The sequence below is a fragment of the Asterias amurensis genome, chromosome 11 (assembly GCF_032118995.1).
Source record: "Asterias amurensis chromosome 11, ASM3211899v1".
In the NCBI taxonomy this organism is placed as follows: domain Eukaryota; kingdom Metazoa; phylum Echinodermata; class Asteroidea; order Forcipulatida; family Asteriidae; genus Asterias; species Asterias amurensis.
Window position 1 is genome coordinate 600713 of NC_092658.1, and position 27312 is coordinate 628024.

At 36.8% G+C, this 27312-nt stretch overlaps 1 protein-coding gene across 4 annotated transcripts in view; it reads right to left on the reverse strand.

The window, feature by feature from the left end:
- The window catches only part of LOC139943699 (cytohesin-1-like), a 53639-nt gene that overhangs the window by 17910 nt on the left and 8417 nt on the right, over window positions 1-27312 (reverse strand). Inside the window, exons 2-9 of one of the 4 annotated variants that reach the window (XM_071940441.1) lie at window positions 23786-23859; window positions 19897-19958; window positions 15101-15170; window positions 11202-11320; window positions 10970-11050; window positions 4983-5095; window positions 4415-4563; window positions 1366-1477 (exon numbers count right to left, since the gene is read on the reverse strand). In XM_071940441.1, coding sequence (XP_071796542.1) covers window positions 1366-1477; window positions 4415-4563; window positions 4983-5095; window positions 10970-11050; window positions 11202-11320; window positions 15101-15170; window positions 19897-19958; window positions 23786-23859 — 780 coding nt within the window. Of the gene's footprint in view, window positions 1-1365; window positions 1478-4414; window positions 4564-4982; window positions 5096-10969; window positions 11051-11201; window positions 11321-15100; window positions 15171-19896; window positions 19959-21183; window positions 21823-23239; window positions 23413-23785; window positions 23860-27312 lie in introns of those variants that run through there. The other 3 variants (XM_071940442.1, XM_071940443.1, XM_071940444.1) reach the window with 3 other exon arrangements.

Here is a 27312-nt window from a genome sequence, read left to right on the forward strand (position 1 = left end):
TGGAACTTCTAAAATGTAACTTAATTTCAGAGGGAAATATTCCACAGAAAAACTGGTTCTAGTATGAACTTCAGATTCAATAAAACAATGATGTTTTTATCTCAACCAATCCTGTGTACTTGTAATTCTTTGCTTGGAGTGTATATTTGCCTGATGCTAGTCCCTTAATCAAATCATGGACCCGACTATCAAACAGAAACTGTTTGAGGGTACAGTACTCAGCCCTGGATATTTAGTTCCACAATCTATGTATCGTCAACCCAACCAGCCTACAGGCTTAAATTAAATTCATTCTGGGATATTTCCTGAGGCCTAGCAAGCCCTAATCAAATTGTCACCATCAAGAGTACACGGCTAATAAACTTTCGATTGAAGAGATATTATATTTTAATCTTATCACACGTTCCTGGCTCATGTATGTATCTCCTCAACCCTGAAACCCAACAGAACCATCTTAAGGTAACCTTTTCTCATCTTGGAGTTAAAAATCTCTCTAGACTGGAAGCCCACCAAGAAAGCAACAACGTCAACAAGAGGGGACTTCTGAACTTTAGCTTGCCATTTGGGCATATCCCAAAGCGTATGTCCCGTACTTCTACCGTTTCTTATAAAAAAAATTCTCTGACGTGTCCGATGCTCTATAGTGAATCACAAATAAGGTTTGTCTAAACATACTGGAGAAGGTTAAAAGTGACTGCCCCTGGAGTGTCAGCCTATCCAATCTGGTCGGGGGATTACGTCCACTAACGTAAAGGACTAGCAAATTAAACTGGAATCTCTACAATTCTGCCGCAGAAATGTCAACAGTCTAAACAGATCTGACGGTGTTTCTTTTAATTCATGGGATTTTTCTTCTTTTTTGCTCTTTAGGATTTTGATAAAAGAAAATAACATCTGTTGCAAAAATTTGAAAGTCTGTTTTAGAAATATAAGGTGGATATAGTTAAATGATTAAATTAAGTTAAATAGGTTATAATCAGGGTTCCAGATTGTCAAGATATGTATGCCTTATAATTTATTAAATGTGTGTACTCAACAACTACATAAGGACAATAACAAAAATGAGTTCCACAAACTTAGTCTGGAGAATCAATTAACACCACAGGAAAACAAAGATGACGCTTGTTTCTACAACAATTTAATAGATGATTAAAGCTAGTTTATCGTTTAGTTCAAGGGAAAAGTAACCTTAACAAACAAGGACAGACACTGGCACAATGGTTCAGCTAAAAAATTGATAACTTTGTAGCTCATCAACCACCAGTGCAGTAACATGGTCAGCCATTTCAGTTTCTTGATAATTGACATTAGATGTATTACAGTGTATACAGGAAATAAAACAGATATAAAAGGAATGGTTCATACCTTGTTTCATCAACCAGCCCTCTCTGTCAGGATTGAAGAAGGTGTGTGTAAGATCGTTCCCATCGTCTTCAGGTATCTTGAAAGGTTCCTTCTTAATGCTGTCGTACAGACTCTAAAATATTGTAAAAGTAAAATCAGTAAGATTAGGTATTAATAAAGCACTTTTACAGGGAGATCAAAGCGCTTAAAACAAGAATAGAAAGATGACTCGGGAGAAGTGAATAGGAGTGTTTAGGTCGCTTCCTTCAGGATGAGGAATTCCTGATGCTGATGTGAATGCTGTTCCAAAGTTTGGGGCCAGCTATCGAGAAAGACATATTGCCCAGGGATTTGGATCTTAAATACAACTATAGGAAAACTAATTATAATTATTTTACTAGCAATGGACTAGTACTGAGTAACTTATAATGAAAATAACCAAAGTTGAGCAAAGTTATCACGAAATACCATTTTACAAATGGAAATGTACGACAAAATTGTACGTAAAGTAGGTCTTTCAAAGATAAAATTGTTATGAGTCATAAAGTTAAATGACGACAACACAGAATACGGATATCAAATGACCCAAACGTTCAATGTAATTACACCAATATGTTGGATAGACAACCTTAGATATGATTCGTTGGTAAACCCAGTCGACTATGACGGATTTAATCAAGCGCGATGAGAGACACACGCTGTGGTCTGTTGGTCTCTCACAACCCATCAGCCTTTGAAGATGCGTCATATTTGAGGAATACAACAAGACGATAGGCAGGTGTGACAAAGACAAGGGCGGGGTCATCAGAGAGAACTTAATCACTCACACATTTATACCCTCGGGGGAAACTTGGTTGACTTTAATATAGAGAGGGGGGATTGTTACTAATGCTTGATATTGAAATGGTCTTGGATACTTTTTATGGTCCTTGCTCTACAGCATGGACTGGGAATACTGGGCTGATTTTTGACCAAAATGAAAGCAAATCTATGTAAAATTTATTGGATTTTTTGCTACTGCATGCTAAAAGCCAAAGTCTACCATTGGTTTTTAGAACCGTGTGATTGTTTTAATCCAATGTAAGTATAGATGTTTACAATATAACTAATCTGTGAAAATTTCAATTCAAAAGGTGGTAGTGTTTTGGAGATATTGCTTAATACCTGGAGCCGTTAAGTCTGCGCAGGAAGAATAATCTGTAATTGGAATACACAACCTGAGAAACGTTTTATGCAGAACTGTTTCTCAAGTTGAAATGTTTTTAAATCCCTCTCTCTCAAACCACATTAATTTAAAGGGAAATGTTTATCAAAATGTTATACAATATCAAAAGCTGCAGCACTTCTTACCAAGTCAGTTTTTATGGTCAAAATTGTTTGGAGTAATTATCAAAGGTTTTTGAACTGTCAACTTATTCAGTTTTGACATCTGGAAAACTTGTTTGTAATTTTAGACTTTTTCCAGGTCTCTGCAATACATCAATAGTGTCCTTGATAATATCAGTCTGCAATGAAGCAGAGTATTTGTCCGCAACGCATCGTCTTCCAATGAAATTTTCATTCAAACCCAAAAAACAAATCTGCTTGTCACATTACAAACATCACCGACAGCTAGCATGTCTGCTTGTCACATAAAACTAGGCCAGTCAAAAATGCCCTCGAACAAAAACAAAAAGAGCCCAAATCAAAGATTCCTGTGAGAATTCCTCCTTCTCAGTGACAGATATGACTCGTCGCCACCCATCGGTTTATCGAAACTCTCGTCTGATGTTGGCAAAGAGTGAGAGAAACTAACAGGCTGGTCAACAAGATAAAAGATCTAATAAAAGGGTCTGACCCAGACTAGTCATAGTGGCTTCCTCTACACACAGACAACAAAATTGTCAAAGGAACAAGTGGCATTTATAACACAGCTACTTGTAGCCTCTAGAGTGTTTCATATTACATCCTGGGCATGGACCTTACATAATGGCCGACCTATAGGACCCCTCGGCTGCAGGAAAGGCCAACCCAAACCTTCCGGGCTTTTCTGACTACAATAACACTTCGGGGTAGATTTTTTTGACAAGTATAAGATTGTATCAATAACAATCATCATTAGATTACTGGAAACAAAAGATTGATTAAGGATTTGTTTAAGAATGCTAGTCATGAAAGGATATTTTGTCACAAAAATGAGGACGATGGCCGAAATCGGGGTTGAAGTACATGCAATGACAGAGTTATTCATTATGTTGCTATATTATAAAGATCCTTAGTAACTGGTTCATTATATCGCTTGGACTGTGGCTTTGGTTAGATGAACTGCCTCTGACTAATGGTTCAACATTGACAGCTATAGCCGTAGCCTAAAGCCATAGCCAAGTGGCTTAATCCAAACACCACCTTCAAGTTGACTGGATATTGAACCCTTAGGTAATCACAGTTCTGACATCATTGTTTTCAAAGAGTAATTCACTTCCTTAGCAGATTTCCTTCTAAATATGAATAATCCCCCCACTGACTCTTTATAAACATGTAAGATGACTGCATAGGTTGCCACAAGCAACTCTGCTTGGCGGGAACTTTGCTCCAGTTAGCATGAAAACCGCAGCTTAGTAATTGTCCTTAAAATACATTCTTACTAGGTGCCTCACCAAATGTTGAAATGCTTTTTTTCTTTGTATAATTTTGACCGATGTAAATATGTGACCCAGCATACCAAATCCATTGTATTACATTAAGGTACATGGGCAAACCGCTAGTTTATGCCTGATGCTTGTTTCTTCTAAGGGCAAGGACAGTTTTTCTCTGATAAAGGGCACCTCTCTAAATAATTAGACTTCTACTGGAACATTTTAAGGGGCACCAAGGCATACACTAGGGGCAAGAAGGTAATTGACTCCATGACGTAATTAAATTGTGCCCAGATTGTAAACTATATCTATCAAACAATTGGGAATTACAAATGAAGAGGCACCAAGACAAAATGTTTTGGCTAAAATACAAAAACATTTTTTTTATCAAACAATTATTTTTTCTGAATTGTTTGCTTAACGCCTTGGATCTGACAAGAGATGTTGTAACATACCTTGAGGAGTTCTTCCGGTAGATCTCCGCCCTCATTGATCCCACGATTCATCAGAATGAATCGCTCCAGAGATGGCTTCTCTTTCACGCTAGCGTTATGTAAACTAGTATTCAACATGATGATGGAAAAGGAAAGCACATAACACGTGTCTGCGGAAAGGAAAATAAACAATGGCGTCATGTCAAGATTATTGTCTCAGAGAAGCTCATAAATAGAGATTGAAGAATTGAACCTGAAGAATGTCCAATGTTTTCTGAACCTGTCGGGTGATCACAACTGCTCGCCAAAAATAAATGGAAAGGTTTTCTCAACAAAAATAACCGCAGAAACTTACGGTACACAGTTACCATAGAAAAGTTACCGTTTACTTTTAAACATATTCCCCAAATGAGAGTAAAATGCAGAATTAAACAAACAATTGCTGTAACATCACAAGCTCTTTTCAAAAAACACTACAACTCATACAATAATAATAATTATGTTCATAACAAAAACAATTTTACAGGCTACTAAATTTTTGTTCTTTTCTTTCAAAAAAACAAATTGTAAGAAAGTTTGCTGAATTTACCGGTGGATTCAAAGACTCCAGGGTTGGTCTCACAGTATCTCTTGGCAAAACATTCCATCATTCTGTCAATCTTCTGTGCCTCCCCTGGCAGACGGAAACTCCAAAGGAATTGCCTGAAAAATAAAAGAAGACAAATTAAGGACTTCATCGAGTTTGGTTCACAACTGCTCCATAGGGTTTTATTTAATTTAGTAATTCTGGATATGGAGCAAAGAATTGTCAGAAAAGCAAACTTAATTACGATACTAGCCAAGAACCCCACTGAGAGAAGACAAGGAAAGATGTGGGAGGAAATCACAAGGGAATTATTTCAGAGAAAACACCAAGCAATAAGTTACGGACTGAAAACCTAATCCTTGTAATACCATGGCAGAGAAGGAACCATGGTCCTAGACATGGAATAGATATCACTACACCAACCTGACCAGTCAAGGTTTTCAAAACTCTGCTTATGGAAAGTCAAAGGCTTAGTACTTTCTTTCCTTTTGTGAAGTGCTTTGCCATGTATGTTTTTTATTCACAGTCACAGCAGCATACAAATCATAAGTTGTTCTTATTCAAAATAGACAATGTTAACACACACAAAATCCTGCAATAATCTGAGGATCTCTTGCATTTATATTTAACATTAATTTTCTTTTGAATGTTTAATGAATGAACAATAAAGGTTTGAATGGCTGCTCTCTTCTACAAAATCCAACTATAACTTTTTTAAACTAAAGACATTCACAATTTAGAAAACTCTTCCTTGAGCAAAACCACTCTCCAAAATAACACATGAACTTAAACAAACCAGCAACATGCTTGGTTCTTTCTGAACTTGCTCAAGTTACCAAGTATCCATACTGTGTTTCAGTTTGACTGCTATTAGTCATAGATTGAAGGCCTCCAGTCAGTTTTGCTTTCATTCAGGGTCAAAGGTCAAAGCTTCCCTGTTGCTCCTACGAATTATTCCAGCTTACTGCACAGTTTGACTTCCGCACTTCTTGTACGTTATTTTTCTAGCCACAATATTGCTGTCTATGAATAAAATCAACCGTAGAAATTGTACAAATATGGTCTAAATGTAGAATTGAATAGAATAGAATGTAACGACGGCAAGAGTGTGAAATCAGCATGGGGTCAACCTAGCACAGGCTTTCAACTTTCTAAATTGGGAACAGAATGGTGACCGGGCGATTTCAAACACAACACCTGCTAGCTCAAATGAGGGTCAAACTTTTGGTAAATGAGTGTTGTATTTCTGAGTTTAGTATAAAATAAGCTTTCTTGGGATATCTAATACTTTTCCAGTTCACATATCATGGAACTTAAAGTACCATCAAGCTTGAGAGTCGTATTGGGATACAAGTAGGTTATCGATGAATGATTGTACAGTATGCTCCTGATTAAAACCTTTAGAACCAACGGGTGTTAAATAATTGGATTAACAACACTCTTTTATCATCACACCAAAATAAAAAACTAGATTATTGGACACAAATTAACACTTCAAGAAAGTTTGAAGATCTACATGTATGAACACAATTCTGATTTGAGGGGAAAACCCTGACAAATAGCATCCCTGTGTCAATACCTTGGAATTTTTATTTGAGGATAGTATTTTGCAAATTTTCTCCTAAAGGCAGTGGACACTATTGGTGATTACTCAAAATAATTATCAGCATAAAACATCACTTGGTAAAGAGTAATGGGGAGAGATTGATAGTATAAAACATTGTGAGAAACGGCTCCCTCTGAAGTGACGTAGTTTTCGAGAAAGAAGTAATTTTTCACTAATTTGATTTTGAGACCTCAAGTTTAGAATTTGAGGTCTCGAAATTGAGCATCTAAAAGCAGACAACTTCGTTTGACAAGGGTGTTTATTCTTTCATAGTTATCTCGCAACTCCGGACGACACACCAAGTGAGAAGACTGGTCTTTGACAGTTACCATTAGTGTCCACTGTCTTAACAAATCCCTCATCTAGTATAACCAATCTGACGCTTGGATGATACATAGTCGGGCCACCATGTTTTGCCAAATGACAATCAATCATACTGCAAGGGTATACAGGGAACAAGACAACGCTGGAAAATAGGGTGAATGTCAAAAACTTTGTATTATAAACAAACAGCTCAATTCTGTGATGTTAAGACTGGGATACTGCCGCGGATGTCTGCGTTCTATTACAGATTAAATTAATACTTGACAGCAGAAGAAACCCCAGGGTTCCAGAAGGGAAGGGGCAAATTTTAATAACCGATGAAGTCAGGGAATATGCCAATAAGAATTAATCAACATTTGAAAAATAAAGATCAAAACAAAAATAGATCTGAACTACTTCTTTGACCCTTGTTGACATTATTAATTTATTTGTAATTTTTGTTAATGAGGATAACAATCATTGCAAGTGACCACCACCGTAGCCTGGGAATTTGGCAAAGAATCTATGAAAGCAAACATGTTTTGGGAAAACCCCCATTAATAGTGCATGTGTCCACACACAGAGAAGTTTTTAATATTCTACTACAGCCATTGGTGTCCAACTGTGCATGATTTAACGATATAGATTATGCTGACTGAAAACAATTAAGTTAGAAGACAGACTTTCTATAAACTGTATCACTTCATTTCGTCAGTTCTACTCATCCTGATGATATTTGTTTCGAACCATTTTGAACCGTGATGTACTTTATTCCTATCTGCAAGCAACCCTTACAGGAAAACTACACACCTACTAGACCTGTGAAATCTCAAAGGTATCAGCAGACTCCACATGAAGCCAGCTAGCCTAGCTACAGGTGAATACTGGTCTGTCAGTTTGCGGGGGGGGGGGGGGGGGGGGGGGGAGCCTGCCTAGAACTCAGCAGGGGCTGCCCCACGGCGACAGCCACTTAGAATCTGATCCAAACAGGGACTGGAGTTGGAGAGAAAAAACGCTTACTAGCGTCAGCTGCGATACTTTCAAAGTGTTACTTCGAGATCGTAAAGAGCAGGGATATGGAAGTGTTGAATAAGCAGTTCTTGGAATGTTGAAGATGAAAGTGCTAAGGAAAGTGCTGGGTTAGTTATGACAGTTTCAACCTATCACACCCAGAGCTTTGGTTTAAGCTTTTACAAACAGATTGAGAAGATTTTCTTGGACTGACTGACTCTTAAGATTTGAGGGGAGTTTTCTTTTTCAGACCTTTGGATTAACCAACAGAGGTGATGCAATTGTCACGATGCACTTCAAATAGATGTTACTCTTAGAAATGACCTTAATATCCATGAGGAAATAAGCCGAGCTGCTTCAACAACAAAAATGTTTACTTATCAGATGTCCTGATATAAACAAATCTTCATGAAATAGAACAGAGTAAGTGAGGTTTGCGGTGGCACCATGTAAGAAATGTGTTTTGTGAGTAGTGGTGGCTTTGATAATGATAGAGCAGCAGCCCAAAGCATTTTGGTTTTAAACAAACAAAGTACTAATATCCAAGTACAATGACACTTAGTGCACAACCTAGCATACTCAAGGTATGGATGTATGTTGGGGACCCTCCGATTGGAAAACAAGGTTGTGGATTGTCGACCAAATCCTGTCTTAGGCTCCGCTGGATGACTAGACATTGGGTTGAGAAATATTCACCAGACTAGCCCAGACCCCAAAACGCAAACCGCCACTGTCAACCACTGTCAACCCCACATATGGTTCCACTTGTCTCATTAAGTCATTCAGCTTTAAATCACCAGGTTTTTATGAATCACACAATAGGACATTCTCGTTACAAAGATAGGCGTGGGGGCTTGGGGGAGGGGGTAACATGCTCCAACAACCTAGATGCGCTTCCTTCCCATTCCCCCTCAGGGATCCTTTGTTGTATTGTTGAACTCAATCAACAACGGATTCTAAAATCAATCAACAAAAATACGTCTCAGAGGTCTTAGTAAGTTTGGTAAGATAACGCCAGCTTTGCTTTCAGCTGCTGAATCGTTGATATATTGACATCAGACCCAACATGATAAGGTCTCCCTTAACGAACCTCCGGCAGATTGCGTTTCTGACATTCACGAAAATTTCTCTTGATGTCATCTTTAAAAATAGGTCATCCTCAGAAGCAGTCATCCTTAGAGATGAAGTTTAAGATGTGAACAGATCTTCACTTGAGTATCATCTTAAATGATTTATTCACGACTGGTCAGTTTTTAGCGAGCAGTAAAATAAAAAACCACAGCTGTAGCAATTTCTTTTGCCGCCGGACTCCAGAAAGAATCTGAAGGATCTTCATTTCCGATTTCTCCTCAGGCTGTTCCATTTATCAGCATCTACCCCTCCTTCCTTCCTGTGGGTAGCTATATATTATCACACACTACCATTGGATCTGGTTATTTGATACAGACTCTGTTTAATACGTCAGGCACGCCCTTGGACTTATCAATCAGGATCATCTTCTTCTGAAACGTTGCTGCTTTTTTAATGACAGGGTTTCACATAACAGGCACAACTCTTGTTTTTAGTTTGAAGATAGGGTCATAGATTGGTCAATACTCCAACAATTAATGACCATTAAATTTGACTTGGTGAGAAGCACTGCAGCTGTTAATAGTAAACCATATTTTAAGAAAGGATTACTTATTTGGTGTTGGTGAAACTTCTAAGAAGGACATTTTTGCATACACATCTGTCCCAAAGTAAACTTAAAAATCTGATAAACTATGATATTTATTTGGGTGTGCTTGTTAATGCTGTGTTATTCTGAGAAATAATACTCTGCTAATAATAGTGTCAAAACAAGAGGCCATTAAAACTTTGGTTGAACTTTCACCTTTCACTCAAATCAATACAAATATTTAAAAACCACACACCTCTTTCAGCTTTAGCAATCACTTTCATTAACTGTTCATTTTTATTTCCAGACGGATGGGGGGGGGGGGGATGGTATCAAGGTAATCAATCTTGACATTATTAGTTTGTGTGAGTTGTGAGTTTGAGGTGGCAAGTAAATTCACCAAATACACTAATATCATGTTTTCATTCTAAACTATCATTACCAGTCTAATAGAGACCACATATGCTAAAATGAAAAACAAATGTTAACAAACTGTTACTTGTCATAAAATTGACAACTGCCCAGACGGTTTCCGGATTGTTGCCGTCATCAAATTAAATGTTACTAATTTGGTTTTCATCTGATAACCAATGATATATCTCATATTTCAAAGCCTGACTGGTAAGTCTCTAGAGTTTCAATCCGAGCGACATCATGTCAGAAGACGCCTCGGTCTGATGCTACAAGATTGACGTTGTCTATGCAATATGGAAAACATATTTTGATAGGTGATGGTGGAATACAAAAAAAAGTCTACTCATTCCATTCATTTTTATTACCAAGCTGGGAAATTATCCGTATTTCCATTGGGAAAGATTTAATTTCTTGTCATCAGATAAATTCCTTCTGAACTTTACTGAGCTACATCCTCAAGGTAATCAAATTTATTAGGAAAAAATCACCTTTTTTTAGAATGCCGCGCTCTGGCAAACTGTGCAATCAGCCTATTATTTCACCAGGCCAGGAGTTTCATGTTAAAAAGGGCTAGGTCATTTTCATTTTGCAAAGGGGGGCAAAAGAGATCATAGCCTCTGAGGCCTGCTTGTAATTCCAGGTCTGTTTCACTTTCACACAAAAACATTAAATAAATTGGGCTCCTTAGTGAGTACTCATGTACCCTCCCCACACCCCCCCCCCCCCCCAAAAAAAAAAGCCCTTGGTAAGCACATCACTAGCTTTGCAGTCTAAAAAGCAAAGCACATAAAATGCTAAATGAGATTTCTTTGTGCTAAGCATATTTATGACCAAATTGTTCACACACATGTAGAATCCGTCCTTATCTTTTAATGTTTTATTGAAGCATCTTTCACAGTGAGAGATGAATTGGATATTATGAGTGTACAACAGAACGAAGCAGGGATTATGGGTTCGAATCCCAGCCGAATCTAACCTATAACAAAGATTGGGACTTACCTTAAAGCCTGGACCAAGATCATGTCTTTAAACTCATGCCGAGCAACAAAAGCCTCCAATACCAGAATATTGAAGTCTTTCCTGAATAAAATAAAAGGAGTGCAATCGGTTTATTTGTCGGACATAACAAGTATTTTTAGTAAAAGTGACTTCAGTAGTGGAGCACTATTTGTCAGTTTAGCTTGGAGAATTCTTAGGAATGTTTAACAAATCAGAGCTTGAGGAAACTTACTTTTCACCAAGATAGTCTCCAATAGCTGTTTTATTCAATCCTTCTCCCTTGTATAGGAACTGGGCCACATCCTCAGGAGTGTTCTTCAATAGCTCATTCTCTATCAAGTACTCAATACCCTGTTGGTAATAGAACAGCAACACAACAAAATTACATTAGAAATATTTTACCAGGGGGCGGACTTGGCTATTCTCTTTCCGGTACTTAATACCCTGTTGGGTATACAACAGCAACACAACAGTTGACATCAGAAATTATTTTACCAGAGGGCATCTTGGACATGTGTCATGTTTTGAAGAACTTAAAAACATAGGACCTGTGATTTGTACAGCAGACATCTCTATCTTGTTCCTTCTATGAAAAAGCAACAGGTGAATACTGATTTGTGTTGTACAAAAAGGCACCAGACTAATGTTCTCTCAGCCTCAATGTCAATAATTTGAAATTAAGAACACATTGGTTGCACCATCCACCATGATAAATTCCTATAGGTAAAGTTGCTTAATGATGCAATGCTTAAAACTTTACATAGTTGGTAACAATCTTAAAACTAAAGTTTACATTAACCTCATTTTCAACCATGATTTGTGTTTGAAACAAACCAGATATTTCCTGTTCTTATTATACATGCAAACCTGGTTATTGGTATACAATTATTAGTTTAGTGTTAAGTTCATTTCCACCAGTAATGATATCCTTTGAGTGGCGGGCGTTGGATAAAACCCAGGGACTCAAATTGGAAGTATTCATAGTTGCCCGGTACCTTGCATGTGTCAGGTAACCAATACCCCATGGATTTCAAGCAGCACTTAGCATAATGTAATATTGTTTCCTCAATATCCCTGTGGGCTTTGCTTAGCTATACATTTACTTTTGGCAGTTTGCCATGAGAACATTTGCAGTAGGTTGACGATTACAGTGCAAATTTTGTTTGAGGGAAAAAATGACGAGGCAATGGTGCTTAGTTTTTCTCTGGTTTCAATTTCAAACGCCTCTCATATTATTATATGTGTCAGTTCCTCATGATAGATGTCATTCTAAAACTACTTAGTTAGTTCAAAGCACATATTCAGTACTTGCTTTTTTGTATCAAAATAACAAAATATAAATTATAACAGGCTTTGAGTTACACAGAAGCCACAGAGGCCAGGCCTCCATTGCCCTGGTGTTTGCCTCTGTGCCCCTTCAAACGTTTGCACTAGACTTTAAAAAGTTCCATTGGAAGTGCCCTTAGCAAAGAAAAAATGGCCTTGCCCTCTCAGAGATGAAATGTTGTAGTTTGCACCCACAAGCATCATCATACCAAAGATTGCAGTATACTATTATTTCAGAAGGCAGTTGTTGTACCTTGCAAATGGGTCCCCACTGATACTACCCCTTATTTGTTCCCAACATTTAGGTATATTCTTTTTGAAGACAAAGGAAAGTGTGGCTTGGCACGCAAGCATGCCATGGAGAATAACTAACTAAAGTTTACAAAAACCAAGCATGATGCATTTTGGACAGAAAGACAAAAACAAAGTCCTAATATGGACATACCTACATCTAGATAGTCTGACATCAAGAAATAGCAAAGATAAGAGGGTAGTGTGACTGAGCCTCATAATTCAGTCAAAGCTCCCACTAAAACATATCCCATGACTTCGCAATAATCCCAAGTGCGTTGACAACGTCAGGGTTTTTTCCCCCTTGTCTTCCCCCCTCAGGCCCTTGCGCTCCACAGCCCAGGACATTTGAGTCTAGACGCTACTCAAGTTGAGAAACCCTTTAGATAACTTCCCATAGGGGGCTATTTATGGGGGAGGAAACATGCCTGGGAATGCAAACGGAGAGCTGAGGTTTTCTAACGACAGAAGCTCAGTCCAGGGGTGGGAAACTGCAACCCTCTTCCAGTCATGACTGAGGTCATAAAGTTACAGAGCGCAGGTTATTTTAGGGATGGCTGCGGTTTGGGGGTTTATAAATGAATCTGTATCCTTACATTTATACCCAAGTGGGAGACTGTAATATTATTATTATTTAAATAAGATCATCTTCATTTGTGCATATGGAATGTGAATGGGGACCTATTTTGGAAAGGAAACCAGCACTAGCATCAATCTTTTATAAGCAATTCTCATCATAACACTTCCGCATGGCAAGGAAAACAAGCATCAATATACCAATATTTTAAAAACTGGCAATCCACGTCCAAAAGTAGAGTCTACTTTCAGAATCGATATCAAAACTATTTTAGTTGGACATTCATCTGATTTGTAGAGTTTGTTGGACAGCCAGATTTCGTTTTGACGTACGTAATTCCCCTCTGAAAGGAAGTGAGTAATGTTCAAACTAAAATAATGCCAGAAATTGCTGGTCTAGCACCCCCCCCCCCCACATAACTCCCTAAAAGAACAGTACATCTTATGGGGTTTAATTTGTTAAGATTTATGCATTTCTTTTTCTGCCACGCAAACCTCCCCACAAGCTATCCTGAGGTGTTCATTTTTTAAGGATTTTGGGGGAAAATTGGGTGCATGTGAAGTAAGAAAGCAGGTTTATTAATAGTTTATTTCCATGGATCCCGAGTCCGTTGATGAGGTTGAGCCACATGAGAGTACTCTGTCATGAGTCAGCTGGGACTAGGGGAAATTAATAAGGTTAAGTATACATGGACTATGAACAAACGGAAGATAATGTTGCCGTTAATAATTCAGACAACATGGTGAGGAGTGGATACATGATTTGATGAGACACCTGCGATGGTAGGAGAATTATCAAATCATCAAATCCTAGGGTGGCAGTTGCGTCTTGAATTTGTCTTGTTGTCTTCAAGGGTAAAATGAAGTTGTTTTTTTGTGATTCAATTGTGATTCAATATTTACTTTAATTCAATAACAGCGCAGATTTTTCTTCTCCTTGATTGGTGAGAAAATTACAAGTTGAACGTATGTTTGTGCATCTTCCATTTGTTACCATCAATGTTCTCCACTTACCATCAATGTTCTCCACTTACCATGCAAACGCCAAATTTCTATACTAGCAAATTACTATACTAAGAGAAGAATGCTTAGTAACATGGAGCATGGGCACAAGCAAAAATTATCTGTCTGCTAGCCCGTGAAATACAATTAGAATAATATAAGCGGGAATTCCCTGCTTACGTATGCGATGATTCTTTTTTTACGCAGAGCCATGAAATTGGGCCCATTTGCTTAGATGTCAAGCAGGGACTAAAAGCTGTTCAGTGTCAGCTATAAGCTGTCAGACAGTGAAAGTTATGAATATGTAGTGTTTTGCATGATTGACATTTAAGTCCTATGTGAAGTTTCCTCAGGCTGACACCCGTCTTACAATAATTCAGATGACCAACACTGGCTGGTCAACCAGGTAGGTCAAAAGGATTTCCGCTGTGTTGACCTTTCTAGATTGCAACATTCCTTAACACTAACTCCCTTAAGTTATTGGCTAGGTTCCTTCCTTGGCTCTATAACAAAATCCAACACTATAGAGTAACACAACACCTGAACTGTTGGGGCTCTAATCATGGAGGTATGCCAGATCTCATAGCATGATCAGTTGTAGACGTAAAACGCCCAAACTAAACTGTTGGACTCTGATTACACCCAAACTGTTGGACACTGATTCTGGCGGTATGCCTGATCTCATGTAAAACATCATCAGTTTACTAGTGCAGTTTCCAGTCCAACAGAATCAAACAAAACATGCAGTTGGCTTTTAATGGGTTCAGGTGACAAGAGTAGGCTGCCAATCTATCTAGCAATTTGGACAAGATCTTAATGCGGCCCTCAAAGACAATTTCAGTGGACAGAATCAATCATGGCATCAAGAGTTTTGAAAGTAACAGAGAAGGGTGGGAGTAAGAAGATGAGGGGGCTCATTGGATGGGAGAATCATACCTTTTTAGGATCCATGTTGAACTTCTTACGGCCAGTGTTCATCTGCTTAGTCCGGGAGCCCGTCTTACTGCTGTAAAATGAAGGAAAACCTCATAAGAATTTCACAGAATTTCACGTTTAAAATCAACACATATCCCTACTGGTTAAGATTTCGGAACACGAGTGTCTTATTCTACATAAGAAATCAAAACCAGACAAATCTACTCACATTCATAATTTGAAATTATCGACATTACACTCTGCAGTCAGATGACGACCCAATTTCATTGAGCTGCTTAAGCACAAAATATTGCTTAATTCCTACCCAGCAGCAAGCCAGTTAAAGATTGCACCCTTTATATGGTATTTTGGCTGGTAACCTTAATCTGGTAAGCAAAATTGTTTTGTTCTTAGCTATTGTTTGTGCTCATACACAGCTCTATGAAATTGGCCCCTTGAAGTGAAGATAAAAACAATTAGAAACAAGTTTGACTGTTCAAGTCTCATTGGTAAAGTGCATGTTGCTTTCGGTATCCCAGAAAGTTATGCTGCACACAACATATTATTCTTTTAAAAAGTGCAAATAACTAGGTACATGTACATGATTTTAACTTTTCTCATCTTTAAAATTGTTTAAATGATGAGCACTTCCTTGTTATAAATGTATTGCTTAATCAGTAACATCAGATGAACTAGTGGGTTTGTATATATTACAAATGAGATTGTTTTTCATAATCTTCACGAGACAGAATGTAACTTTGTGGTTGGGTAAAGTTACCTCCGAGGTGATAACAAATTTATTTTCAGTTTTTATAAACTCCTTGAAGCCTATGCATAAGGTAGAATGTTGGTGTGATCTTTATCCAAATCCAAGAAACTTGTAAGCAACAAGCTAAACCTTTGCTTCTCAAACTGATTTTATACTTGGTTATAACCAGTATTACATTTACGAACAGTCTTTCGTGGCATGACATTTTTAAATATGTTTCAATTATTGTTAATATCTGTATATTGTTGTAATGCGCATCTGTATATCTTTATGAAACTTGCGCATAATAAATGAATAAATTATTTATTATTATTAAAGCATGTTCAAACAAATCTATGTGAAGATTTCTAAGCAGATTTGCTGTGTAACACTTTCTGTTTAGCAATTCTTAAACTTGGGTTTAGAAAGTAAAAGTGGACAAACCAGGTAGAACAGGTTCAACAGGTTCACTTATTGAACCCGGATCTATTAATTGATCGCAGTAAACAAGTCTCTGGTAGATATCCCATCTGATCTGGACATCTTTCAAGTGGCTTTCTCAATTTCACTTTTAGTCTCATCTGAATGTTGGTTTCCTGTTTTAAAAATGGTTATTAATACTTCCCTGAAATATTAAAGTTGAAGAAATCTCAATTCCAATCAAATAAAAAAAGAAAGTGTTTAAATTTCTTTGCTATAACAAGAAAACCCAGGAGTTTACAGGCATTGACCTTCACTCTTAAAGGGGCACAGCATTCTCCTCTGATAAGGGGCAACTTCTTTCAGGAAAATGTTAATTTGTATTGGAACTTTGCAAAGGGCAATTATTGCTGTGCATGCCATGGGTTATTTTGAGACCACGAGTTTATCATTTTATAAAACTTTAGTGTTTATAGAAAAATAGGAGTAGAAGCTTTAATTTTGAAATGGCCAACAACAAATGAAGAGCAAAAGGCATCTAATAAAACTATTGACTAGGAATGGTTTTTACAATTCTGACAATTAGCTGAAACGTACAGCAGGGTTGGTAAAATTCTGTTAACAATCAGTACAGAAAATTTACTGTATCGCTACACGTCGATTTTACGAATTTGACTTCTGGATATCCGGTCAGGTACCCGTACTCGTTATCGGCTAAGAGTGCCTTTGAAACCCCCTTGATGATTTCACCTAATGACCTGACAACTGCTTCAGGACCTCACAGCTGGCCCCTCCCAAACTAAACCAAACCCCCAACAAGATGAGAACTTAAGCTCCACATGAGTACCCAGCTAAGGAAGAAAAAAACCTGGCCAAGCTGTCATCAATTAGGAGCAGAGAGTCCGTGCACAAACTACCACATGGAAACCAGGTAAAGGCATCAGCATAATAACTTCAAATTTCCACGGCGATTGAAAAAACAGAGACGGGTAATCGTTTTAAAGGCAGATGCTTCAATTCGGAAGAAATTTCCCACGAAAATTTGTGATAGAAATAAAAGTATCTCTTGAATTAAGTTTCAGCTTTTTGAACAAAGTCTTTTACACTAAGTTATCTGAAAGTACTGAGTAACATACATCAGTGTATGGTTAAAAACCTAAATTAATATTCTTTATCCCGATGCCAATTTAACATCTTTTATTGGTTATCATGCATTAAAATACCATGAACTTTGACGTACACTTCTACCTGAATATTATTTTTAATAACAGTTTTAATAAAAGTCAAACCAGTTTTACTTTGATTTTAGAAAAAGAAATCCTTTGAATAAATTCCACAGAAGCAGACAAGATCCTCACAGGCCCGGCTTAAACATTTGAACATGGCTAAGTTTCTTCAATTGATCAGTACAAAGTGAGTTTACACTATACAGTTGACTTGTAATGTTTATGGATCATGCAACATAGGGAAACAAATGTAAGAAAAATAGAAACATTGATTAACTTTGCATATGTAAATCCGATTTGTTTCCTGAAGAAAAAGGGAAAACGGAAAGGCCAAATGTGGTTGGTTTTCTACAAATGTTAACACACCATGACACACACACTACTCAAAGCTAAAAGGATTTGAAAAAGGATGATGAGGTTATGAAAGGTGAATGATGAAATTCAGTTTTAACTTCCCACATTTAGAGCTCGATGTTAAACGCAAAGTATACCTTTGGTTTTTGGATTCATCTAAAACTATATAATCCTAATATAAGTGTTGAGAGATCCCCCCCAAAAATGGAGCGGTTATGTCCTTGCAGAAAGAATAACGTGTAATTGGAAAACAAAATTTAATAGAAAGTTTTCTCCAATTGAAATGTTTTTGAATCGCTTTCTGTAAAACTACATTCCTCTGAAGGAAATCATTCTTCAAAACGGTACAAATTATCAACAGCTGCAGTGCATCTTATGAAGTAAGTTTTCATGGTCATTGATTTTTAGAGTAATTACCAAAGGTTTACCCTCCCTTTATTGCATAATCTGCAAATTAGTTTAGCAATGTTTACCAACATACATGAAGAAGCAAGAATTGCTAAGTGTTTAATCCAAATATTATACCAATTGTTTTCTTCTTCAAATGTCAACTAGACTGGCTCCTTCAAAGATGCAATGTGAGACCCACTTTACTTTGATGGAGATATACACAAACATCAAAACATTTAGCGATTACCGGTAGTTAAAGCCATTGGACCCTTTCGGTTCAGAAAAAAAAAAAAGTTCACAGATTTACAAATAACTTACAGGGTTTACAGAAGGCAATGGTGAAAGACTTCTCTTGAAATATTATCCCATAAAAAGGTTTACTTTTTGAGAAAACAGCAAAACAATACACATTCTCGTTAACGAGAATTACGGATTTATTTTAAACACATGTCATGACACGGCGAAACGCGCGGAAACAAGGGTGGGTTTTTCAGTTGTTTTCTCCCGACTCTGATGACCGATTAAGCCTAAATTTTGACAGGTTTGTTGTTTGATATAGAAGTTGTGGTACACGAAGTGTGGGACTTGGACAATACTGTTTACCGAAAGTGTCCAATGGCTTTAAATGTCCTCGCTGCACTTGCATGATTACTCATGGGATTATATTTCATAGATTTTGAAATTAAGACAATTGTTCATGCATCACGCTACCAGAAACATTAAAATCAAGTAACACGAAACATCAAAAACCAAACAAGACCGTTATGACTCAGATAGACAACAAATCAACCTTTTTGAGAAGCTATAAACGAACACCCATTCCCACATCTGGGAGGCAAAAATGTGGAAAACATTTACCGGAGAAAGCCTGGGAAATGCATTTTTCTCTTAAGCACAAAAACATATGAACTACGACGCTGGCTCCCAGTTATTTCTGAATCAACTACTCTTGAACTTGTGGCACTGGTGAACATATCCGATCTATTTAGACACATTGACGTTTACTCTAAGTGAAGTCAAAGCTTTCTGGATGAAGTAGTGGAGCTATTTATCCAGAGATCTGTTTGCTACAGGGTCTGGGTGGCTACGTTGATAAACTATGCTACAATTATACTTCATGATTCATTTTTGAGCTCATTGTTGAACTAGGTTTACTCTTTCAGTGCTCCCTTTTTGTTTGCCTTTTTGCAAACTACAATGCCCAGCTTTTTGAGGTTTTCAGAAATCTTGCTGATTTGTGTTTAGCAAAGTCAAGTTTTGCTTAGCAGCATTGGGTTACAAGCCAAAACACTTTGTAATATAATGGACATGTGACTGGTTCTCTGCTTAGCAAATAACAATACTAAGCAACAATGTCTGTTTAATAGTTGTATGTAACTGGAGTTCAAATGGACTCCTGTTTGAATCTTGTGAATAGTTAACCAGTGTTTATCACCTTTACATATTAACTTGAACTTCCTACTTCATTGTTTTTCTTTCATTATCTTCCCCCAACATCAACTAAAACATCAGTTGGTTCCTTTCTCAGAATGCTTTTGTGCACAGCAACAATCCTCGGTACTAATACAAAAATTGTTTGTCCATATTAATTACCTCTGTCTATATATGAAAGTATTTGTTCAGGGGAAAAAGTATTTTTATCAGGGAATAAAGTGGCCAAGGTTAGTTTGACTTCTTACCTCCCATCATTGTCCATACTCTCTAGGTCTGCAGTAACGTTGGCAATCTCATTTTCAAGCTCCTGCACAGGAAATCACAAACAAGAAATACAAACAATTGATCAACAGTCCCTCCAAAAGTGCAAAGTTGTCTTCATTAACATAATAATTATTATTAAGAATACGACATATGTATACAGTTTCAAATCCATTTGCTATAAAAACAAATAATAATAATAAAAATGCTGTATAAAAAGTATAATACAAATACAAGAAATTATAAATAAAAGACAAACATATAAAAGGGACATTAATTGTCACTAAAAAAAAGGCTTGTGCACAAAACTCCCACTCTTTGTCCTATTTAGGAAAAAATATAGCAAAAGTAAAAGGTAATCAATGTAAATGATAATGGATTAGTAAAGAAAGAATGAACAACAACCTATACACCAGCTATAGACGGTATTGAATAAACACTTTGTTGCTATGAAAGTCGCCATCTTGTAGAGCAAACAGTACATCAATGAAGCAAGCAGCACGCAGCGTTCCCGGTTTGATTTCTACGGCACATACACGCGCACCCCCACGCACATGCTCACAGACGCCATGTTGTAGGGCAGATATTTGAGTAGTGGCGTCATATTCAATACGGTCTATATGGACACTCTCACTACTACTTCATTACAGAACTTTCTTCAGTTGACTTGTAAATGTTACAAAACTCAAAAGCTTAAACACAAATGCCAGAGTCAGGTTGTTATTGAAAAATAATCAAACTATCCCTACAAACTAATGACAATAGTACACAATAAATATACAATTATCATTTGTCGCATTTCTTAAATGCTCAGTATGGTATAATGACATAGTTAGTACCTTTCCAAGAATTAACAATACACACACAACAAGAATTGTAATGAAGCGATCAAAAGAAACAAGTAGGCCTACTGAAAATACACAACAGATTATATCTCCCCAAAATAACAGGGGTATCTAAAATAACACGTATGCATAAATATCAAACTAAATCGGTAGTTTTCCCACATGTACAAATATCTCAGTAGCTTCTTTGTACTATTTATTATTAATGGAAGTTCAATAGTTTTTTCTATGGCTGCTGAACTTCCTGAAGAACAGAAACTTGGAAGGAAAAGGTCACTAGCTACACGTATGTACATGTCCAACAACACCATGCAAAGGATATTACTTGTGACATATTCGCACCATCTTTATCCTGAACAAAAACATTTCTTTCTGTTTTGCTGGTTCATGAAAGTTATCACAGTTAAGTTTAAACGTTTTACTTACTTCTAGAACCATGCTGCCTGTAACTTCATTCACAGAAAACAAATAAACCTCAAGAGAAGATACAGATGCACATTTCTACATCTTCCAAGACTTACTCACAGTTTGTGCTCCTTGTTCTGGATACTGATGTTGTACATGAAATCTTAATCCATTCAGTAACTTCATGCTTACTTTGGCCAGTCCATCCCAAACATACACAAAGCAGCACTTGCTTAAAAAATATCCCGTTGTACTAGCGAGCTACCCACAGAAATAAAGAGTCATACAAATGTAATCTTTGGAGACGTCCACATCATTCCCAGGGTATATCTTCACGATAAATCCGGTCGTTGTTGCTTAACTTCAAACGGAAAGAAGTGTCTTGGCAAAGTGCAACTAGTTTGTGCCAAAATTCCTATCTTGTGCCAACTGTTTCAATGTTCGTTATCAAAACGACTAATTTTCCACCACACAAGGCCAGCTCCCTGTAAAGTATTAAATCTTGGTGATAATAAACTCCTTATTCCCGATGTCTTCTTGTCTTAGTCCATTGACTCTACTCATAGGATGTATCCATCAAGACCAGTTCATCGTTGGTCTATAGCTCAAACCCAGCACCGCTTCGTTAATTCTCCACTATAGAATGATAACGCATCTTCCCCAGTACCGGATTACTGAATACACTAAGTAACTTGCCATCGGTGTTGAGGCTGGCTTGATACACTGACCGCTACTATCAACTCACCATTCTAGGGAGTCTTTAATAACGAGACCCCTCATGCGGACCGAGGCATACCAAACACCAAACGCGGATTTGATTTCCCCTTTCCTCATTAGACAACTCCCATACTGTATTCATTTCACTCGTACTACTTTAAAGGCAGCTGATTCAGCTGGGTTTTTACATCCTTTTAAAATTACAACATGTACCCAAATTAAAAATTGATTATCTAAAGTCTGCATACACAAACGACTACATCAGTTAGCCTTGAAGGACAAGCAGACATTTATTTATTCTGAAAACAAAGTTTTATCTGAGTATGTAGGTGTTAGAAATAACTGGACTACAACGGACAGTTTTTTTTTATGCCAAGGAATAAAAGCAGTCGTTTATCTTTGTATGTCATACCACTGTTATTGGTCACTGAGTGGATGTAATTGACAGTCATGACAGCTATTATATAAATGTCTCTTTTGCCTCATTTTGAATTTGAGAAAAACAAGATGTCTGCATTTGATCATATCTAGTTTGTGTAAAACTCAGCGTAATGTAGTCAGCCAGATGAGTTCGAGCGTTCAGAGCTTGTGTTTAACTTGGGCACCTTGTTTTATCACCACAATTATTGAAAATGATTGTCTTTTAAAACACAAATAAAGAAACTTAATTGCAGGCGAAACTTAGGGTGGGGCCATTGTAAACCATTTTGACATATGGACTTCTGCGATTAAAACTACCTGAGTACACAAATACATTTTATAAGACCTCATGTGATATTTTTAATGTTTATAAAACTATTTTTCTTTGTTTTGAAATTATCTTATGCAAAAGATGAAATAAATAGCATAACAAGAGTGCTGGGAAAAAAAACATTACAGTTTTAACTGGACAGAGGTACCCCCTAAAAAAAACATTACAGTTATAATTGGACAGAGGTACCCCCTAGAAAAGAATTGAGCACCCCTTATGCCCACCCCCTAAAATGTTACCTTAGTTTGGGTGCTGCTTTATTGTAAATTCTGTCAAAACAAACTTGTTATTTGTCACAGCTTGTGATTTTCAAATGCACTTTGTGTTTAACCAACTGCAAATAGCAATAATAAATGTATTTATACACATAGAGGTTGACCATACTTTACAAGTACATGTTTATAATGAAGACCCTAATTCGGTCAACAGAACATGCAAATACTAAATGAATTCTGCTCCAAGAATATAATCCAAGATGAAAAATGATTTTGAAAAACTTAAATGCAAAGATACTTTAGCAAACCCTGTGTTAAATTTCTTAAGCACGACATATTCTGCAGAGCAAAGAATTGGTTTCTGTTTTCCAAAATAACAAAGTTCTAAACCTACCAAATACCACATTGTAGTCTGCTCACAGATTTTCACAGCACTGAAGTACAGTCTGAGAATATGTAGAAAGCTTACGAGTATCATGGTCAAGATTAAAATATCTGCTCGACACTGAGTAAGTTTATGTCCTCTTGCTCCAAAGATGATTAGAAATGTAATATGTAGGAACTGTTGATACCTTCGACTTCAGTTTAAGTGTAAAGCAAAAGTGTTCAGTTTATCACAATTACATTTGTTTTAAGCGATGAAGTTTAGCTAATTGTATTCTATGAAAAACTAAACCAAAGGGGTTTTTTCAGTTTCATAAGCCATAATTTAACACCATTTCGAAATTAACTTTCATAATGTTACTTTCATTACCACAAAGAGTAGCAGATGCAGATACATGTATAAACATAACTTTTGTTATACTAAAAACACAGCCTCAATCTATATTTCCCATATATTTTTGTTTTATCATTCTAAAAGGTTTTTTTAAGTGAGAATGAAACGAAAGTTTTTACAACAAGGACAAATAAACTAGTCAAACATTTAGGAATAACTCACCCTAATTTCTTTAAGGAGCTGATGTTTTGCTCGGCGAATGTCATTCAGAAGTTTCAACTCCTCTGACGTCAGATCTGAAGAGAGAACAATTAATATTCAAACTTAAAGACGAACATCTTTTTGTTTTTTGCAATTATTTTCCAATCCAAGGACTTCAAGTTGACTTTTTATAGTTCTGTTTTAATTTGTTGATAGCCCAGTAAACTTTTTTGTGTGGTCTTTGCTGAAAAGGATTTAAAGATCCTTGTGATTGTCACTTCCCTATTGTACATGTACGTGGTCTGGAAGGTCTGGAAATCCGTAATCAAGTTCCGATGTTGGAAGAATTTATTAGACGTACTTCCTGGTCTCTGAAACAATGGTGTGTTGGACATTTCTACTAATTGAACTTTGAAGTACAAGGACTAGGTAATACTGTACATAAGTGTGCTATGTACATGTACGTACTTGTTTTAAGTGTCACTATTTCATGTATGTCTACTTATTCATTAACTCAGGGCTGAATTTCAAGGCTCTGCTTATCGTGGAATTCTGCGATTACTGTTACCATTCTGCACTTAAAGGAACACGTTGCCTTGGATTGGACGAGTTGGTCTATGAAAAGCGTTTGTAACCGTTTTTTTATATAAAATGCATATGGTTGGAAAGATGTTTTAAAAGTAGAATACAATGATCCACACAAATATGCCTCGAAATTGCGTGGTTTTCCTTTTACTGTGCGAACTAATACCGTCGGCCATTTATCCATATTATGGCCGACGTGTTAGTCGACGAGGTAAAAGGAAACCCGTGCAATTTAGAGGCATGTTTGTGTGGATCATTGCGTATTACTTTTACAACATCTTTCTACCCATATGCATTTTAAAACAAACGGTTACAAACGCTTTTTCGAAGACCAACTCGACCGATCCAAGGCAACGTGTTCCTTTAGTATAGGGTAAACAGAATTGTTTGCTTCTTGGTGAAGATTAGTTTTAGTAACAACATTTAAAGTGAAAATACACATAGTACAAAGAAGCACAAAATTCCTTAAAATAATACATGCAGACTTTTCATATCTATAAAAAAATTAATTTTCTGATGTAAACAGAAAACATTTGCTTACAGCAAGCAGATCCAAGAAATTGAAACTAGAGTACTTCTTGATCATTGTACACAATCTATGAATTGGAACATTTAGTTTCAATGAACATTAGGCCTTAAAATAACCCATGACACCCACAGCAGTTGCCTTGGTGCCCTGTGATTTTGCTATGGTGCCCTTTGCAAAGTTCTGTAACAAATTTACATTTCCCTCAAATTTGCTGTGCCCCTTCAAGAGCGAAGTTCATGGCCTGGAACATACTTAGGGGAACAATTACCAAGGGATAATAAAACTTGGTAATGTTAATAGAGAACCTCTCATTTCCAAAAACAATAGCCCCTGAACTACATGTATGTCACTTCTCAAGACAAGACTTTAAGTCAGGTCACACCCTCAGGAAGCTGACACTCAGTAACTGAGCCTTCTTAATTTTAATACTTTCAAAACAGCGTCATGTCAAACTCAAAACAACCAAGCATCTTCAAACTGGCAACACATGGATCAAATTACCAGTTGGTTCAAGAATGTTTACCAGGAGGGGAAAAAATGAAATTGGAAAAAGGGATCTATAACAAATTAATAAAAAATGGACTGCTGTGCTGCTCAAGAAAGAATGTAATTAATTTTTCTTGAAATCTTTGGTTAAGATTTGATCGATGAAGTAATGGATCAATTTAGCAGATGGTAAGACATGCTCCAAAGGAAATGAAATTGACGAGAAGGAAGAGAGTGAACGGGAGAAGAGAAAGACACCTACAATACCTGGTGACCGCGGTGATTGTACATGTGTACCATAAACACAACACGATGCAGGAATTTTAAGATTTTCTGTTGAAATTGTTTTTAATGTGGGAACTTATGCTTCCTCTCTAATGAAAAATAGTTCCACAACTAAATCAAAAAATTTTAATATAATAGTTTTGCATTGAGGATAAAGAATATATTTGTTTTATACTCTTAGAATGATGAGTAACTTGTCTGTTTTTTTTTTGACAGAACTCTGTGAAGTACTGAGTACAGTGCTTTATGAACACTGCTGTAAAGGTCAAAACAAATTATAAAATTAAGTTTAGGAGAATGGACGAGAAAGTGTAGATTCGTAGGTTTCGTTCACTACATGCTAACTTTCATGTTGAAAAGACAGTAATTTTCAAGTGGAACTTTTTACTGAAGTTGTAATGAATTTACACCCAACTGTAGATTACATGTATGTTACACACGTGTATCTACACTTTAGATTCGTAACTGATCAACACGTCAGTGTAGATTCGTAAAAAATCTACAGTTAAGTGTAGATTTGTAAAAATAATCTACACTTTCAACATTAGAGTGATGTCACAAAAATAGTTTTACTTTAAGGAATCACAGACTAATTATGTAATTCAACTTAAAAAGTTTCTTAATTTAAGAATACTGTAACATGATACCTATGAACTGGAACAGCCACTTCCTGATATTTTCTTGCACAATTTCATCACTCAAGAGTGTCAACTGTGATCCTTACTGATGCTGACCACAAATTAAGGAAGAATGTTTGGGATAATAGCACCTTTGAGGGATTTGTACCTACAAGGTAGCAAGCGGAAAGGGCAAGGTGAAAGGTTACCAACCTAGGGCAATCTGAAAATTGTAATTCTTTAAAAGTACACTTTGTTTCTTACAGAATGAAGGGACATAACAGAAGTATGTCTGGCTCTCTCATAAATGTCACAAAGTTAATAACTAAAACGATAAACATGGTTTAAAAGCTACATTCATAGAGGCTCTAAGAGATGTATTTGCAGCATGTACCTTGGCTAGCATACTCAATTACCACAAAGCAAGGGCATACAAACAGACTGTTCTCTCTTTCAGTTTTAGTAGGCAGCAATAACCACAGTAATGTAAGCTGTCCTTCCATGCACCAACACACCCTTAAATCCAAAGTTGTTCCTAACTGATCCCTAGCTGATAACATAAGCACTAGTGTGCTAAATTACTCAAGTCACTGTACCCCTAGGGACATGACCCTCTTAATAATTAGGCTGACCTTAGCTTGGTTGGCACACGCCGATGATTGTTCTCTTCCCCTCTACAGTAGGTTACACCCCCCCCCCCTCTCCCTCCAAGGGGTTTTTGCAAGCAACCATGCAACAGAGTGTTGACTATAGGTAGAAATGCCCAAAAGTATTCCACGTCTGGGCATAACATCAAGGATTTTTAAGATTTTGTTTTTTTTAAGTTTGAAGATGGCAGGATATATAAAGTTTGAATTGTCACAGGAGCATGTCAATAAAACTGCACATGTCAGACACACTGATTGGCTGAAAACTGAGAGGAGCAATGATGTATATGGGATCTGTAGTATTGTCAAACCATAGACGATACTTTCTATGATGGTCAAACAATGTTCATGCTGTAAGCCTTTAGAAAGAAACTATAAATAAATAAAAAAACTTGCGGG